At 47.7% G+C, this 16,280-nt stretch overlaps 1 protein-coding gene across 2 annotated transcripts; it reads left to right on the plus strand.

Moving 5' to 3' along the window:
* The first annotated feature begins 3,927 nt into the window (after positions 1-3,927).
* On the plus strand, positions 3,928-15,264 carry ELP6 (elongator acetyltransferase complex subunit 6). 2 transcript variants are annotated; one of them, XM_007101239.4, is made up of 7 exons: positions 3,928-4,504; positions 6,137-6,215; positions 7,209-7,279; positions 9,921-10,039; positions 11,438-11,639; positions 13,212-13,358; positions 14,839-15,264. In XM_007101239.4, the coding sequence occupies exons 1-7, from the start codon at positions 4,451-4,453 to the stop codon at positions 14,965-14,967; spliced, it is 801 nt and encodes a 266-aa protein (XP_007101301.2). In that variant the 5' UTR covers positions 3,928-4,450; the 3' UTR covers positions 14,968-15,264. The 2 variants fall into 2 exon arrangements, with proteins under 2 accessions (XP_007101301.2, XP_007101302.1); XM_007101240.4 differs by lacking the exon at positions 14,839-15,264 and adding an exon at positions 13,565-13,853.
* Positions 15,265-16,280: the final 1,016 nt, after the last annotated feature.

Consider the following 16,280-nt stretch of genomic DNA (forward strand, 5'->3'; position numbering starts at 1 on the left):
GCCGCTCCGCGGCATGTGGGATCCTCCCAGACCGGGGCGCGAACCCGGTTCCCCTGCATCGGCAGGCGGACGCGCAACCACTGCGCCACCAGGGAAGCCCCCCACAAACCACTTTTGACACATTCGATCAGTCACAACACCTTCTCCATACACTGCACAAATCTTTTTTTTCATTTCAATTGTGTTTTTACCTTTCTTGAAATAATAAAGCATAATATGCCAAAATGTTGCTTTTTTTCATCTTCAATATTAAAATGCCTACACAAAAATTCACGAATTTTGATGTTTTTTTTAATGCACAGTGATATGACAGCTGTCACAATACAATCTAACAAAATTGTGTTGAATGAGGTTAAAGACAACTAAGCGCTACTAGAGCCATCTTACAGAAAAAACTAAGCGAACTTTTTGACTATCACAATAAAAAAACTTTTTTGCTTTAAAGGACATCATCAGGAAAGTGGGGGGGGGGAGTGAAAAGACAACCCATAGTTGCAGAAAAATACACATAAATTTATTCCTTCAAAATGAGTACACTTATACCTCAGAGATATTGTGGGTTCACTTCCAGACCACGACAATGAAGTATATGTCACAGTCAAGCGAGTCACATGAATTTTTTGCTTTTCCATGCATACAAAAGTTAAGTTTACACTACGTGACAGTCTATTAAATGTGAAATATCATTATGTCTTAAAAAACAGTGTACATACCTTAATTTAAAAGTAGTTAATTGCTAAAAAATGCTAACCATCATCTGAGCCTTCAGTGAGTCATAGTAGTAATATCAAAGATCACTGATCACAGATCCTCATAACAAACATAATAATAATGAAAAAGTTTAAAATATTGTGAGAATTACCACAATGAGACACAGAGACACAAAGCAAGCAAATGCTGTTGGGAAAATAGTGCTGATGCCCCTGCTTGATGCAGGGTTGCCACAAACCTTCAATTTGTTAAAACCACAATATCTGCGAAGTGCAGTAAAATGAGGTTTACCTGTACCTTCTATGTGTCTGTCACTGTTTTAGGAAATAAGAGCAAATAAAACAGACAAAAATCCCACCCTCCTGCCTCCTAGTGTGAAGATTACAATGAATAAGGAAACTAAGAAAAGAACAATTAGCTCAATCTGTAGACACCTGTCCTGCTATTCATTGACAACACAGATAAAGCCAGATGTTAACAGGAAACAGTCTTTCTCTCAAGGTCGTGTGTCTGCTGGAGTCCCACGTAACACATTTCTTTGAGAGACTACTGCATTGTTACTGAAAAATTTATTCTCTAAAAACAAGACTTTACTGTTTGAAATCATATGTCAATTTGCTCCAGGAAACAACTACCAAAAACATACTGCTTGTTGAAAAGGTTGGATTAATTACTCATTGCTGTGAAAGACAGTGCAAAAGAAAGAAACCATAGGGAGTGTTATTACGAGAGCAATAGAACAGAATTAAATGTTTGAGGTTGTTACGTGATTTGGAGGAGGGTTTGCATGGGATTGGATACCGTAACAAAGTGAGGTTAATTTTTTTTTGTTTTTTAATGCGGTACGCGGGCCTCTCACTGTTGTGGCCTCTCCCGTTGCGGAGCACAGGCTCCGGACGCGCAGGCCCAGCGGCCATGGCTCACAGGCCCAGGCGCTCTGCGGCACGTGGGATCCTCCCGGACCGGGGCACAAACCCGCGCTCCCTGCATCGGCAGGTGGACTCTCAACCACTGAGCCACCAGGGAAGCCCCAGGTTAATTTTTTTAAATTGAAGTATAGTTCAGTGACAAAGTTTCAAATGTATAGCGAAGCGATTAAGTTATAAATATATATATGTTATTTTTCAAAATCTTCCATTATTCTATATTAAAGGATATTGAATATACTGTAGTATCCTGTGCCATATAGTAGGTCCTTGTTTGTTATCTATTTTATATATAGTAGTGTGTATTTGTTAGGTGTGGAGTGATACATAACTCTGGTTTTGATTGCATTTATTATTACTGAAATTGAGCAACTTTGGGTGCACTAGTCTTGGTTCAGCTATAGGAGGGCTCAACTGGATCTGGAGATTGTGGTCCCATCCAGAGAGTACCAGGCACTACAGGTCCAAGGGGAGCTCATTTGCTGGCACATCCTCCCCAGCTCCCGTGGACCCACAAGAGTTCAGCGTGGGAACAACGTCTGCTCGGGCCCCAGAGACTGACACCATGCCAGGTTACCGAGTACTGAGGGGAATATATTAAGCATTTATTTCTTTTTTAAATTTAATTTTTACTTTATATTAGTATAATTGATTTACACTATTGTTTGTTTTAGTTGTACAACAACCTGATACAGTTATACACATACAGACATGCATACTTTTGTGGATGCTTTTCCCATATAGGGTATATCAGACTGTGTTTATTTTCTCCTTGTGTGATTCTGCTTGTTTTATAAATTAGTTCATTTGCATCAATTTTTCACTTCTACCTATAAGTGATATCATATATTTTTTTTCTGATTTTACTTTGTATGGTCATCTCTATGTTTATCTATGTTCCTACCAATGGCATTATTTCATTCTTTTTATGGCTGAGCAATAGGATTAAATTCTATGGTTCACTATGTTAATATGTATTAGTATAGGGTGGTCCAACTCACGTGTGGCTATATTATTGGTATGAAGCAGCACTCATTTTCTGGGAAAGGGGGTATTTCGGTTTTGTCTTAGACAACGTTCATGTTCTGTGGTCAACATTATGATGGAGTTGTGTGGTTTTGACTTTATCCATCACAATGAGGCTGATGTTGTTGTTTTGTGAAACTGTTCACACTCGACAGGAAAACATGGAGACCTAGCTGTGAGTGTCAGGGCAGCCCCTGGATGCCCCTGCCTGCTTTCCTCTTTCTCACATAGCAGTAATCATGAAACATCCATTCTTGGCTGGAGGATCTAAGTGATTTTGACACATAGAGACAGGAGCCTCCATTTCCAGCCTAGATGCAGAGCTTCAGGTAAGTGACTACTTTCCACATCTATCTTTTTTTAAAAAAATAAATTTATTTATTTATATTTTATTTTTGGCTGCGTTGGGTCTTCGTTGCCATGCACGGGCTTCTCATTGCAGTGGTTTCTCTTGCTGCGGAGCACAGGCTCTAGGTGCTTAGGCTTCAGTAGTTTTCGCTCGCAAGCCCTAGAGCGCAGGCTCAGCAGTTGTGGCGCACGGGCTTAGTTGCTCCGAGGCATGTGGGACCTTCCTGGACCAGGGCTCGAACCTGTGTCCCCTGCATTGGAAGGCGGATTCTCAACCACTGCGTCACCCAGGGAAGACCCACATCTATCTTAATCTTCTCATTTCCATGGAACCCCTGGGCTACTTTGCAGTCCAGGCCACATTTTGACTTTTTCTTCAAACAGCTGTGCTCTGATGTGAACGCATCAAAACACTGCTTCATTTAAATTTCCCCTGAACCCAGATCCTCATACAACTTTCTTCTGTGCTTGTTGTTAGGCCCGTGGGCTCCACTTGTTTGCTATCTCCCTCACTGTAATGATCAAATAAACCTGACTTCTTCGAATTACACGTTTATCCCTGGGGATCTGAGGTTGATTGGGCTAGAAGAAAACTATACATGGTATACTAGAAATAAATGGTATGGAAAAAAAATAAAAGCGGGGGAAAGGATAAGAAGTGCTGGGGAAGGAGCTGTTTGCGATTTAAATAGGATGCTTACGAAACACCTCGGTGATAAAAGTGACATCTGAGCAAAGATCTGAAAGAAGTGGGTGATTTTTGAACGGTTGAGTATCTAGGAAAAGAGCAGTAGAGGAAGGGGAAACAGTTAGTGCAAAAGCCGCGAGGAGGGGCTTGCAGAGCGTGTTTCAACCACACTTGGTCAGTGACCCTACGTTGACAACCTCTTTAATTCCGAAACCTACCCCCACTCCATCGTTACCCCCTTATCCTGCTTTTTCATTTTTCCATAGAACTTTTCAATATATCATTCCGTGTTCATTATGTTTGTTTTCTGCTTTGCGCGAGGGAGGGCATCTTCGCCAGTCTGGGTCGCCGATGCAGCTCGAGCATCTAGCAGTGTGGGGCACGCCGCAGGAGCTCGACAGGACGTACTGTTCGGAGGCCCCGGGCCGGGGAGATAGAGCGGTCAAGGTAAGGAGGAAGTGACCGGTCTTCCTGGGCCTCGGAGGGAGAAAGCCCCTGCTGGGGACCCGCAGGTAAAGAGCCGCACCTCCCGGCGTCCCGGTCCCCCGGCCGGATGCGCAGCCCCGCGCGTGCGCCGGGTGCGGCCCGGGTCAAGGCGCCCGCCCGATTGGCTGCGGCCGGTGCCTAGAAGCGGCATTGCGCGTGCGCGCTCCTTCCGCGCAGTCTTGAGGCGTGGTTTTGCTCTTAAGCCTCCGCTGTTTCCGCGGCAGCCCCACCTTCACGTCTAGGGTGCTCGATCTCGTTGCTCGGAATGTTCCCGGAACTCAATAACCTTCTCAACACCACCCCTGACCAGGTGGAGCAGGTAAGAGATGGCACGGCCGGGAAGGGGGCGCGTCCTGGGATCGTGGCGGAAGACCGTACGGGAAGCGCACGCGGACCCGTGAGCAATAACGCGACGTCCGGGGACCCCGGGGCGCCTGGGAGTTGTAGTCCAAAGAGGGCCCGCCGGGGCTGGCCTGGACATTTGGGCTTGTGGGAGGTGGGCATCTGGCGCCTTCTCAAAGGTCGTGCGTGCCCTTGAAAGTCCATAGAAAGCATGTCCGACGTTTGGATTGGCTTAAGTTCACAGACGTGTACCGGGGGAGCCCTTTGCGTGTTCAGTGTGGGAGTTCCGACGCCCCAAAAGAGGCTGCCTGAGAGGAGAGGAGAGTTCGACACTCCACCCATCACGTGGGACCAGCTTCTTAACCACCCTGAGCCTCCCTCTGGCTCGGGAGCGCTCGGCAGGTCGCAGTGAATGCTGCTGCACCTCTTCCTCCTCGTGTTCTCGAATAGTACTTTTTGAAGCTGCTCTCAGCCAACGTTGGATTGTAGGAGTCCACCTTTGGCACCACAGGCTCGCTACTCTTGTTTTCTTCTCCCTCCTCACACTCTAGGGCATTTCGAAAATTTCCACGCTTGCGCCCAAGGGTTACCTCTCCTAGGAATATACCTGACTTATTTCATAGCTGTTGTCTTTCTGATGAAATGGTAAGCTCTTCCAGAAAGACAAGGCACCAAGTGTGTAAAGCCTTTTTATGACTCCCTAATGCCTGGAAAATAGTATTCGGTGGATACTTGTGCATCTTAATTGCCCAGCAGTTCTTCTCTGCCCAAGCCTCCAGATGGCGCTGGTTACCTTGCCAGTTACTACTAGCACCTCCAAAGTCCAAGCCCAGGGCCACAGGGAATGGAGGATAGAAGTGGGCGCCAGGAAATGACAAATGGCGCTAGGGTTAACACTCAAGTTCTGCTAGTGTGATCTTTCATATTTTATAAGTGAAAAAAATCACAACAGCACAGAGACGACCTTCCCTGTCACTGAGAAGGAACTAGGAGTGGCTGGAGCAGGGCAGCCAGGCCCTGCAAAGACCATTGTTAGAGGTCTTTCCAGGGCTCTCCATGATCAGAGCTCTGCCTGAAGCAGTTTCCAGGGCCTTTGGGAGGAGGACTTTGACACTGGAAGTCTCTGTCAACAACTACTTCTTCACTCTCCCCTACCTAGGGGACAGAATTGGAAGCAGGATTAGAAATAGGGAGGAAGCTGGATCAGATGACTTTTTAGAAGACCCCTTAAAATCTTGGCAGTCAGTGATTTTTGTTGGATTCCATGATGAAAGCTTCCTTTGTTCAGGATTTAATTCTCTCCAAGACTGGTGAGGAAGAGAAGGGATTCTATTCTTTATTGCCTTGGGAATTATGAGGTTGAGATATGCTTGCCCATTGTGAGTGACTTAATACCATTCATTTTAATTATCAGTTTTTCCATAATTTTGACTTATTTTCTTCTTTTTGTGGGTTAAATACACACACACACACACACGCACACACACACACACGCAGAGTCTCCAGGTGTAGAAATTTAGGGGTGGATACAACCGACTAGATTTTGACACTCAGCTGACCTCTTTCCTGGGAGTCTAATTCATCTTTTTGTGTTCTTCTTAACTTTTAGGGGAAACTGACTTTACTCTGTGATGCCAAGACAGATGGCAGCTTCCTTGTGCACCACTTTCTCTCCTTCTATCTCAAAGGTATGGACTGTAGAAAAAGAAGACCCAAGGCAAAAAAAAAAAAGCCTGATTCAGGAAGCAATAGGAATCATATTAACTAGCCAGGGCTTTGGTGTTCGGGCAGCTAGATGGCTGTTTATCAGCTAACTGATTACTGGACCATCTGGTTCCGTCTCCTACTCTGCCAGAGAGTGGCATGTACTCCCTGTATCCAGTCCCGCCTTCCACTTCTCCACGTCCTGCATAGGCAGTGCCTCCCTGAGGTCCTTGTGTGGCCTTCTCATTTAGTTGCTCCTTGGTCCTTGTCTATTTTGAAGTCTCTAGGCACTTGACCCATTAACACTTTGCCCTGGCAGTAGATGCTTCCTAAAGAACACAGGGAAGAAAACAGCATGGCCACTGCAATTCACACACAGAGATTGAGTAGAAGAAGAAAACAGCCAAATGAAAAAAAGGCTTATTGATTCTCATTGAGTCCCCACTGAGGCAGGCCAGGAAACAAGGTAGACCTTTGGCACTCTTAATTGTAATAATTTACAGCTTTGAAAGTTATTTTCCTTTCCAGATGATGTTACTGTCAGCTTATAAAGACCAAGAGAATCTACAGATAAATTATTAGAATTAATTGTGTTCATAAGGTAGCTAGAGCTTCTTTGTGTTCTCCTTGTCTCCTCTTGGGTATAAGACTAGTTTAAAAAATCCATTGTATTTCTGTACACCAACAAGCAATTAGAAAAATATAATTTTTTAAAAACCCACAATTTATTTTCAGTGGAACAAATTAAGATTCCTAGTAATACCTCTCACAGAGGAAGTATATCGCAGAATCAATGAAATAAGGTATAATTATTAAATACGAAAAAAAGTACATCTTAGAATCAAATTGGGTATGTCAGGTTGCAAGGCCTTGGTTCTCTAGATCTGCCTCATTGCTTTTGTTTCCAGAGTTATGAAGTATACAAGACTGATTGTAAGTAGAGACTTTATTAAAAATCAGTTTATTTTATTTTCCAGCTAATTGTAAAGTCTGCTTTGTGGCCCTCATCCAGTCCTTCAGTCACTACAATATCGTGGGACAGAAGCTGGTAAATATTTTAGAACTCTGTGATGAGATCCCTGAGTGAGTGTGTGTGCCAAGCATGTGTGAGTGTGCTGTCAGGCTGGGCTTCCCTGTTTGGGTTGTGGAGAATTTAGCAAGGGAGGGACTAAGGAGATCATGGAATTCTGAACCCCTTCTCTGAAGGGCTAAGGCAGCATCTCTACGTGTTTTGTTAATTATAAAGTTTGTAGAACCAGATCTGGTGTGTGTTTTTAAAAAATATTTATTTATTTATTTGGTTGCACTGGGTCTTAGTTTCGGCAGGTGGTCTCCTTAGTTGCGGCATGTGAACTCTTAGTTGCGGCATGCGTGTGGGATCTAGTTCCCTGACCAGGGATCGAACCTGGGCCCCCTGCATTGGGAGCACGGAGTTTTATTCACTGCCCCACAAGGGAAGTCCCAGATCTGTTGTGAATTAATCAAACCCTTCTCTGTTGAGTCTGGACCATTTAAGGTTTTCTCCTTCTCGGTGTGAGTTTTAATCTTGTTCCTAGTGAGTGAGAGATCACAGCTTGGTCTGCTGCCAAGTTGAGTGCCTCCGACTGTGTCTCCCTAAGTCTAGGGCTTAGGACCCAAATGTGGGGAGAGGCAGGCGCTTTTGTCATGTGCCCCTTACCTCATCTTGGTTTGCCCCTCATCTCATCAGATGCAGCCAAGCAAGAATAAGATGGCCCAGAGGCTGGTGAACCTCCTAGCCTGGCTTGGCCCATTACTTGTGACCTGTGACCTGGTGAATTTACTGGGTTGTTATTGTAGTGTTTTTTGTTTGTTTGTTTGTTTGTTTTAAAGTCCTGTTAGGATTTTTTTTAAAATTTATTTTTCTTTATTTTTTGGCTGCGTTGGGTTTTTGTTGCTGTGCATGGGCTTTCTCTAGTTGCGGTGAGCAAGTGCTACTCTTCGTTGCAGTGCGTGGGCTTCTCGTCGCGGTGGCTTCTTTTTGTTGCGGAGCATGGGCTCTAGGCGCGTGGGTTCAGTAGTTGTGGCACGCAGGCTCAGTAGTTGTGGCTCACGGGCTTAGTTGCTCTGCGGCACATTGGATCTTCCCGGACCAGGCCTCGAACCTGTGTCCCCTGCATTGGCAGGCAGATTCTTAACCACTGCGCCACCGGGGAAGTCCCTTGTAGAGTGTTTTTGCTTTTTGTTTTGATTAGGTCAGCCTCAGAGAGGGAGACAACCAGGCCACCCATCAGCAGTGATCTTTGAAGTGCCAGTCATACTATTGGGCCACATCACTGCCTCTTCTCTGATGGGGAGAAAACAATGAGAGAGTGAGAGAAGGGTAAGCTCTTTCTCATCCTTTGCAGGGAAGGGAGAAGTTCCTGTGTTAGAGGTCAGATCGTGAGCTCAGGGAGCACTGTCATGTCATGAACATGTATTGCATTCCAGGTCTGTGAGGCATGTCTGTGGCCCTAGCATCTGTTTTTATAGATGAGAAAGTTGTGTATTCTCATATCCAGTTTGGCTGCTTTTTCTGTTACCTTGCAATCATCAACACGGCCGGAATGACATGCACAGCACTGGGTGTGCAAAGTGCTAGAGCGTGAGCTTCCATCCTCTTGTTGTATTATTGTTCTTACATCAGGAGAATGGTAATGAGTGAGAGCAAAGGTGATGATCAGGAATCCTTCTCTCTGCCAGGGTGGCTACTGTTGCTAATGGTGTTACATATAGTGATCTCTGGTGTATGAATGAATGATTGAGGCCTGGTCTAGGGGCATGAGGAGTCTAAGGAGTTCCATGTCACCTGTTTCTGCACAGACAGAACGGTGGGTTGCACATTTAGATGGTGTCACCATCTCTGGGTGTTTGTTGAAATGCACATTCTTGGGCCCTGCCCCCAAAGCTTCTGGTTCTGGAGATCTGGAGTGGGGCTCAGGGATCCGCATTTTAATCAGGTATCTCAAGAGATTGTTAACTGCGTGTTTCATGAAGACCTATATTTAAGAAGTGCTGGTCTAGAGCAGGGGTTGACCAACCACAGCCTGCACCCCCTGTTTTTTGTAGATAAAGTTTTATTAGAACACAGCCAGCCCCATCTGTTCATGAATGGTCTATGGCTGCTCTTGCTCTACGGTAGCAGAGTTGAGTAGTTGCAGCAGAGAATGTCATCCTGCCACCGTCTTTACTGTTATTATTTACTTACTGTATTTTTTTTTTTTAATATTTGAATTTTATTTTATTTATTTTTTTATACAGCAGGTTCTTATTAGTTATCTATTTTATACATATTAGTGTATACATGTCAATCCCAATCTCCCAATTCATCCCACCCCCCCCTTAGTGTTTTTAAAATTTTGTAACTACATGCCCTTAAAAAAGAAACTTTGTATTACTATTATAAATTAAAAACCAGTACTGAGTAATCATAAAAATAAATATATAAGCAAAAGAAAGTAAATTAAAAAAAAATGTGACAGGTAAATGTAAATGCACATCTGAAAGCAGAACGGAGATTGTGTGTTGGGAACACCCAGGGGAGGCAACACACGGGCTCCTCCGGAGGGTGGACAGGCACACGTCTGCAGGGTTCAGAACGTGTCTGGAGCCCTCTCGTGAGCTGGAGTCTAGCTTCTCTGATGGGTCCCCCGCAAGGTGCAGGAACTCACTCGCCTCTCTGTCGGGTGTAGGGTGTCAGCCTGACCACAGCGCGGGAATGCGGGCAGCTCGTGTTCCTCGAGGGTCTCAAGTCCGCGGTGGACGTCTTCTTTCGGCCTCAGGAGGAGCCACACCCCCTGCAGTTCCTCAGGTCAGTCAGCCCACGACCCAGCCCAGAGCACACCTGGCAGGTAGGCCCAGCCCAGGGTTGCTGTGTGATTCCTTCTCCTCATTGTATGGGAGGGCAGAGCTGGCTTCAGGAGTCAGATACCTCCCTGGTATCACAGCAATATCGGAAGGTCCTTGGCTCTGACTGTGGGCCAGAGGGTGTGTGGCTGTCCCTGAAGCGATAGAAAGCATTATTTGCTGGACATGTGGCAGAACAGTGTGCTTTGCTGGTTTTTCCAACCCTGGCTCAGAACCCTAGCACGCACCTCTGTTCTGTTCTTGGCTTGATATGCGGTCAGCAAACTATGGGCCATGGGCCAGCTACCTGTTTTGGTAAATAAAGTTTTGTTGGAATAGCCACACTCATTTGCTCGCATATTGTCCCTGGCTGTGTGGCACTACAGCAGCAGAGGTGAGAGTTGAGACAGGGACTGTATGACCCACAAGCCTAAAATATTTACTGTTGGCCCTTTAAGAAAACGTTAGTTGCCTGCAGTTTGGTGTTCCTGCTTCTTGTCTTTCATGAGCATCAGTCACAGATGTAGCAGATGCTGCGCCTGGTGGCTGTGTTTCCTCCACCCCAGGGAGTCTGTACGGGACCTCTCCCCGCCCTGCCCTCCCTCAGACTCAGCCTTACATAGTGGCCGGGCTCAGTGTGGAGTCAGAAGGCCACGTGTCCTGACCCTGTGTGTGTGGCCTGGGGCACAGCCCTTCGCATCTCTGAACCTGGGTGTCTTTGTCTGAATGCATGGGCCTGGTTTACACCTGAGCCCAGGTTATAGGGCACTGTTGTCCCTGCTGTCAGTGGGGTTCAGCCCTGGAGTGTGGGGCAGTGGGGCTAGTGCCTGGTCCCCGGGCCCCGACCTATTGCTGGGAGACAACTGCTGTAGTCACTGGAGAGATGGAGGTAGCAGGGACATGTGTGTCAGAAACAGGTCGGACCTGGTACGCACACGAGCACACCGGGAGCCCTTAGACTGCTGCCCTCATCCCCAGGACACATGAACCGTTGCTTAGCTTTCATACCCAATTGTGACCTCCTGGGAAGGCCTCTCCTGCCCAGTCCCAGTGAGTCTTTCAGATGCCTTAAGCTCTTGGATTGAGAGGCTCTATGAGCCTCGGGGGCTATTTATTTCTCTGTCTGCCAGTTTTTAGCACAGTGCTTTGTACCTCGTAGACCTCAGGGAATATTTGAACTGAAGTAAATGTACTCACGTGTGCATGCGTGCATTTTCTTTCCAGCCAGATCGTGAGCCCCTTGGTGCCAAGGACTGGAATCTAGTTCCTTCCCTTCCCCTAACCCTTTCCCGTGGTGCTGCGCAGTCTCATGAACACTTGTAGAGCACGTGAGCTCTCTGGTAACTTTTGCCCTGTGTCCCAGGGAGGCCAACTCTGGGAACCTGCAGCCGCTGTATGAGTTTGTGCAGGAGGCCCTGAAGCCCATGGACAGTGGGGAGGCGGCCTGGAGGTGCCCGGTGCTGCTGGTGGACGACCTCAGTGTGCTGCTAAGCCTGGGCGTGGGGGCAGTGGCGGTGCTGGACTTCGTCCACTACTGCAGAGCCACCGTGTGCCGGGAATGGAAGGTAATCACGGGCCTGCTCCCTGAGCTCCTGCCTGTGACCCGTATGGGCCGACAGGCCCAGGCCTCACTTGCTTGCAGTGATCTTTTCTGTTTAATTGCTTGGGGCTTTGGCTTTACCCTGGCAGGCCCAGGAACCTTTCAGTCAACGCACCTTGCTCTCCACTACCTGCCATTGATGAAAAATAAGGCCCTGAAAACTAAAAGGGTGCCTGGCACTGTCTTTAACGGGGCTGGTCATTTGCGGTACTGTGGCTGTCCCCGCTCTGCCACGCACTGTCCTATCGCTCTGAGTGTGTTTTGAAGGTTGGCTGAGATAATGGGTGTAAAACTGCTTTAAAAATTATGAGGTAAAAAAAAAAAATTGTGAGGTGATGGGACCTCCCTGGCAGTCCAGTGGTTAAAACTCTGTGCTTCCACCGCAGGGGCACGGGTTCGATCCCTGGTCGGGGAACTAAGATCCCGCATGCCGCAAGGGGCAGCCAAAAAAAAAAAAAAAACCAATATGAATGTTGTGAGGTGCAATACAAGGGATAGGGTGTAACCTTCATTGTCAAGTGGTGAGGCAAAAATAGAAATTCTGCCATACTAGAGATTTTAACAAAATAGGAACAGCTGTGGTGCCCATCTCCCAGGAACCAGACTGCAAGAGTTAAGTGAGGGGAAGCTTGTAGCACGGCAGCTCAGCATGTGGCCAACAGGGCCAGGCTGGGTGCAGAGCAGTGGGGAGAGGGTAAATGGGTTGGCCAGGGGTGTGTGGATCCAGCAGTGCATGTTGCTCACCTCCTGCGTGCAAGGTCCTGCCTGGAAGCTGGGGTCAGGGGACCTTCTGAGGCCGTCCTGGCTACAGTCACAGGGCCAGGTGCCAGGGTGATGGGGAGAGAAGGGAAGGAGGAGGAAATGTAAGGGGCTTGGAGGACCCAGTTCACTGGGGCTTATGGAGGGAGTGAAGCAGTCAGAGTCAGCTGCTGCAGCTCAGCCTGCGCTGTGGACCACTACCAACCTCTTTTTGTAAAAATACTTCTTTTAGTTGAAAAAGTAAAACTTGGGACTAGTTCAGTAAAGAAAAAAAGAAGATATAAACAGTATAAAGGCTATTTTAGCCAAAAGTAGTTGTGTTTTCCTCTGTTGTATATCCTTCCAGAGAGTCTAGGTAGTCATGAACACGTTTGTATATACACTTGTCTCCCTGCATTTTTCTTCACATTATTGGTAACCTACCATTCACACAGTTTGGTACTTCTCTTCTTTTACTAACACACAGTATGTTTTGCTGTCCATTGCCCCCGAAACAGAACACACAGACCTGCTTTATTCTTTTTAACAATTGGACACTATTCCTTGCTTGTGGATGAATTGAGGTGGAAGTACAGGTTGGATGTGCTGGTGAAACTATCCAGCAGATGATTGCAGTTATGGTCCTGGAGCCCAGGCACGGGTGCTTCCCACAAAGCGGATGCTACAGCTGGGAGGCTGATCTGTGAGAGGGGTGCAGGGCAGTGGAGGCTCTGAGAGCCTAGCACACCCTGGTCCTGGCGTCCCTTCCCATCAGTCTACATCATGGTCTCTGTTGCAGGGAAATGTAGTGGCCCTTGTGCACGACAGTGGAGATGCCGAGGACGAGGAGAATGACATCCTGCTGAATGGCCTTGGTCACCAGAGCCACCTGATACTGCGGGCTGAAGGCCTGGCCACCGGCTTCTGCAAGGACGTGCATGGGCAGGTGCGCAGGGACTGGGGCTCACTGGGAGATGCTCACCTCCTGAGTCTAGGCTGCCCGTGGGATAGTGTCCGGCTGTGGGGTGCTCTGGTTGGGGCGTGCCCTCAGGTGGAAGCCTCAGAAGTTGTGTGAATGCAGGTCAGAGTCCGCCCCAGGTGATGCTTGGCCCCGTGCACCAAGGCAGGTTTTCCATGGTGGTCCATTTGCAGCCAAAGGGGAGCTCCTGAAGAGAAGATGGCTGTCTACAGGGGAAGGCAGTAAACAGCGGAATTCCTCTGCAGGACCACAGCAGGCTTTGTATATTCAGGCCAACACCGTTCCTTTTAAAATAGAGACTTGGTACTTCCCTGGTGGCGCAGTGGTTAAGAATCTGCCTGCCCATGCAGGGGACATGGGTTCGAGCCCTGGTCCGGGAAGATCCCACATGCCGCGGAGCAACTAAGCCCGTGCGCCACAACTACTGAGCCTGCGCTCTAGAGCCCACGAGCCACAACTACTGAAGCCCGCACGCCTAGAGCCCGTGCTCCGCAACAAGAGAAGCCACCACAATGAGAAGCCCGCGCACCGCAATTAGAGTAGCCCCTGCTCGCTGCAACTAGAGAAAGCCTGCGTGCAACAAGGAAGACGCAACGCAGCCCAAAAAATTTTTTTTAATAAAAATATAATAAAATAGAGACTTGGGGAGGCCATTCCCCTGGCTGGCGTTGCCGCCCCCACTGCTGCCTCTGCCTGGGGTGTTTGGAGTACTTAGGTGGAAGCTGAGTCCTGCCCTGGGAGGGAGGTCAGGTTCTCCCCATGCCCAGGGGCTGCCGTGGTTCTCTGCCTTCTGAAACTTCTCTTTGGGGATCACCCCAAAGCCTTTACCACCTCTTCCAGGTTAACTTCATGTTGACCACTTTTGACCCTTTAAGGGTGGGTGGGCGTTTTGGCCCAGAGTCGTTCGGAGTAGGGTGTGCAAAACAAAGCACAGGCCCAGAGATGCTGTGCTGGTGGTGCGCCTCAGGCATAGCCTGAGGAGAAGCTTCTGCTGGCAGCTTATGGCTCTGAAGCCAGTCAGCCCCCCAGAGCTTTCTAGTCACTAGAGGCAAATGTCCAGTCTTCCTGAGCCTCGGAATTGAGTGTACACATTCTGTTGTGTTGAGTTTTAAAATTCATCTAGCCAAAAATTACAAAACCATGCACACAGAAAAGACCAAAGGGAAATACACAAAAATACTTTAATGGTTCTTCTCTGGATGGGTTTTTTCTACCTTTTACTTTCCTTTGTCTCTCATGTTTTCTGTAATGAGCAAATATTACTATTGTAATGGAGGGGAAACATTTATTTTTAGGTGGCTGGTAATAAGCTTTGTTTTGGAAGTCGGTCCCATTACTGCATGGTGCATGACCTCAATTGAAGGTCACCGATGAGGCAGGAAGGGTTCACAATGGAGCAGGTATTTGGGGGTGCCTTTCCTCTTTCACTCTTCTCTTTGTCACTTAGCTGAGGATCCTGTGGAGGAGATCATCACAGCCCACAGCCCAGCGAGATCGGAGCCTCACTTACCAGTACAAGATACAGGACAAGAATGTGTCCTTTTTTGCCAAAGGAATGTCTCCTGCTGTTCTGTGACCTGATTTAGGGGCAGCTGAAGCTACCTTGGACTATTTTTGGTTGTGAAAGATAAAGCAACTGAGCAGAAATGGATCTTTACACCTTTGTTGTGGACTGGCAGTTCCACTGTGACCCAGGGATGGTGGAATGGTGCTGTGATGGTTTGCCTTTGTTCCCCTGGGCCCTGTTTGGAAAACACATGAGGAGAACACATGAGGAAGAAATCACATGTGTTTAGAAAACACATGTTGAACTGGGTGAAATGGGTCCTTTGGAGCCTTCCTCGTAAACACGCTTTAGCCCCAACTGCCCATTTTTGGTTGTGGTGCCTTTCAGAGCCTGAATGGGTGTGGATGTACTAGCCAGGAGGCAGTCCTGGATGGCAGGTGTCTAAAGTGACAACTAGAATATTCGTGGCCGGCACAAAGTGAGTTCCCACCTCATGGCTTCCTGTGGATTGTCTCATTTAATTTTCACCTTCATCCTGAAAAAGTATTTTCTTCAGTCTAGTCAGGAAATAGGCTTCGAGAGGTTTGGAAGCATGCTCAAAGCTGTAGAGCCTGCTGCCAGTAACGGAGGCCTGACTGAAGTCCACGCTTGCTGACTGACCCTCATGGAAACCAGAGGCAGGCTCCTGCCCAGTTCACAAGTTGGCTCTTCTTGTTTCTGTTGTAGCTGAGCACCTGGCCCATATGGTGAGGAGACCAAGCCATCGTGGGCCCGGCACCCTGGCCTTGGCCACACGAGGCCCCATGTAGGGCACAGGTGTGCATGGCCTTGGTGAGGGGGGCAAGGAATGTTCTTGCTGCCAGGTAGGCTAGGACCTTGGGGAGGAGCCAGTGCCTCCCTCACCTGTGAAGACTGAAGGCAGTGAGCTCTTCCCCAGCATCCTGTAGATGCCACCTGCCACACTCAGCCCTTCAGTCAAGGTCACCTCTGAGTATTCTCTTAGAATGGGTACATTTTATTGTATGTACATTATACCACAAAGAATCTGATTTTTAAAATAAATGGAAAAATAACACAGCTTCGCAGGGACTAAGGAAGTTTCATATCCATTGTTTAATTTTAACTTTTTTTTTTTTTTTTTTTTTGCGGTACGCGGGCCTCTCACTGCTGCAGCCCCTCCCGCTGCGGAGCACAGGCTCCGGACGTGCAGGCCCAGCGGCCATGGCTCACGGGCCCAGCCGCTCCGCGGCATGTGGGATCTTCCCGGACCGGGACATGAACCCGTGTCCCCTGTGTCGGCAGGCAGACTCTCAACCACTGCGCCACCAGGGAAAGCTGTAATTTTAACTTTTTTAAAACATTTTTTAGTCTTTGCAAAAGGG

The sequence above is a fragment of the Physeter macrocephalus genome, chromosome 18 (genome assembly GCF_002837175.3).
Source record: "Physeter macrocephalus isolate SW-GA chromosome 18, ASM283717v5, whole genome shotgun sequence".
Classification (NCBI taxonomy): domain Eukaryota; kingdom Metazoa; phylum Chordata; class Mammalia; order Artiodactyla; family Physeteridae; genus Physeter; species Physeter macrocephalus.

What these genes read in the sequence shown, in the direction of transcription:
- ELP6 (XM_007101239.4), top strand. Translation starts at nt 4,451, where the DNA reads ATGTTCCCGGAACTCAATAACCTTCTCAACACCACCCCTGACCAGGTG. An exon ending in ATATCGTGGGACAGAAGCTG is followed by an intron (nt 7,280 to 9,920) that starts GTAAATATTTTA and finishes TGTCGGGTGTAG; the next exon opens with GGTGTCAGCCTGACCACAGC. An exon ending in CACCCCCTGCAGTTCCTCAG is followed by an intron (nt 10,040 to 11,437) that starts GTCAGTCAGCCC and finishes CCTGTGTCCCAG; the next exon opens with GGAGGCCAACTCTGGGAACC.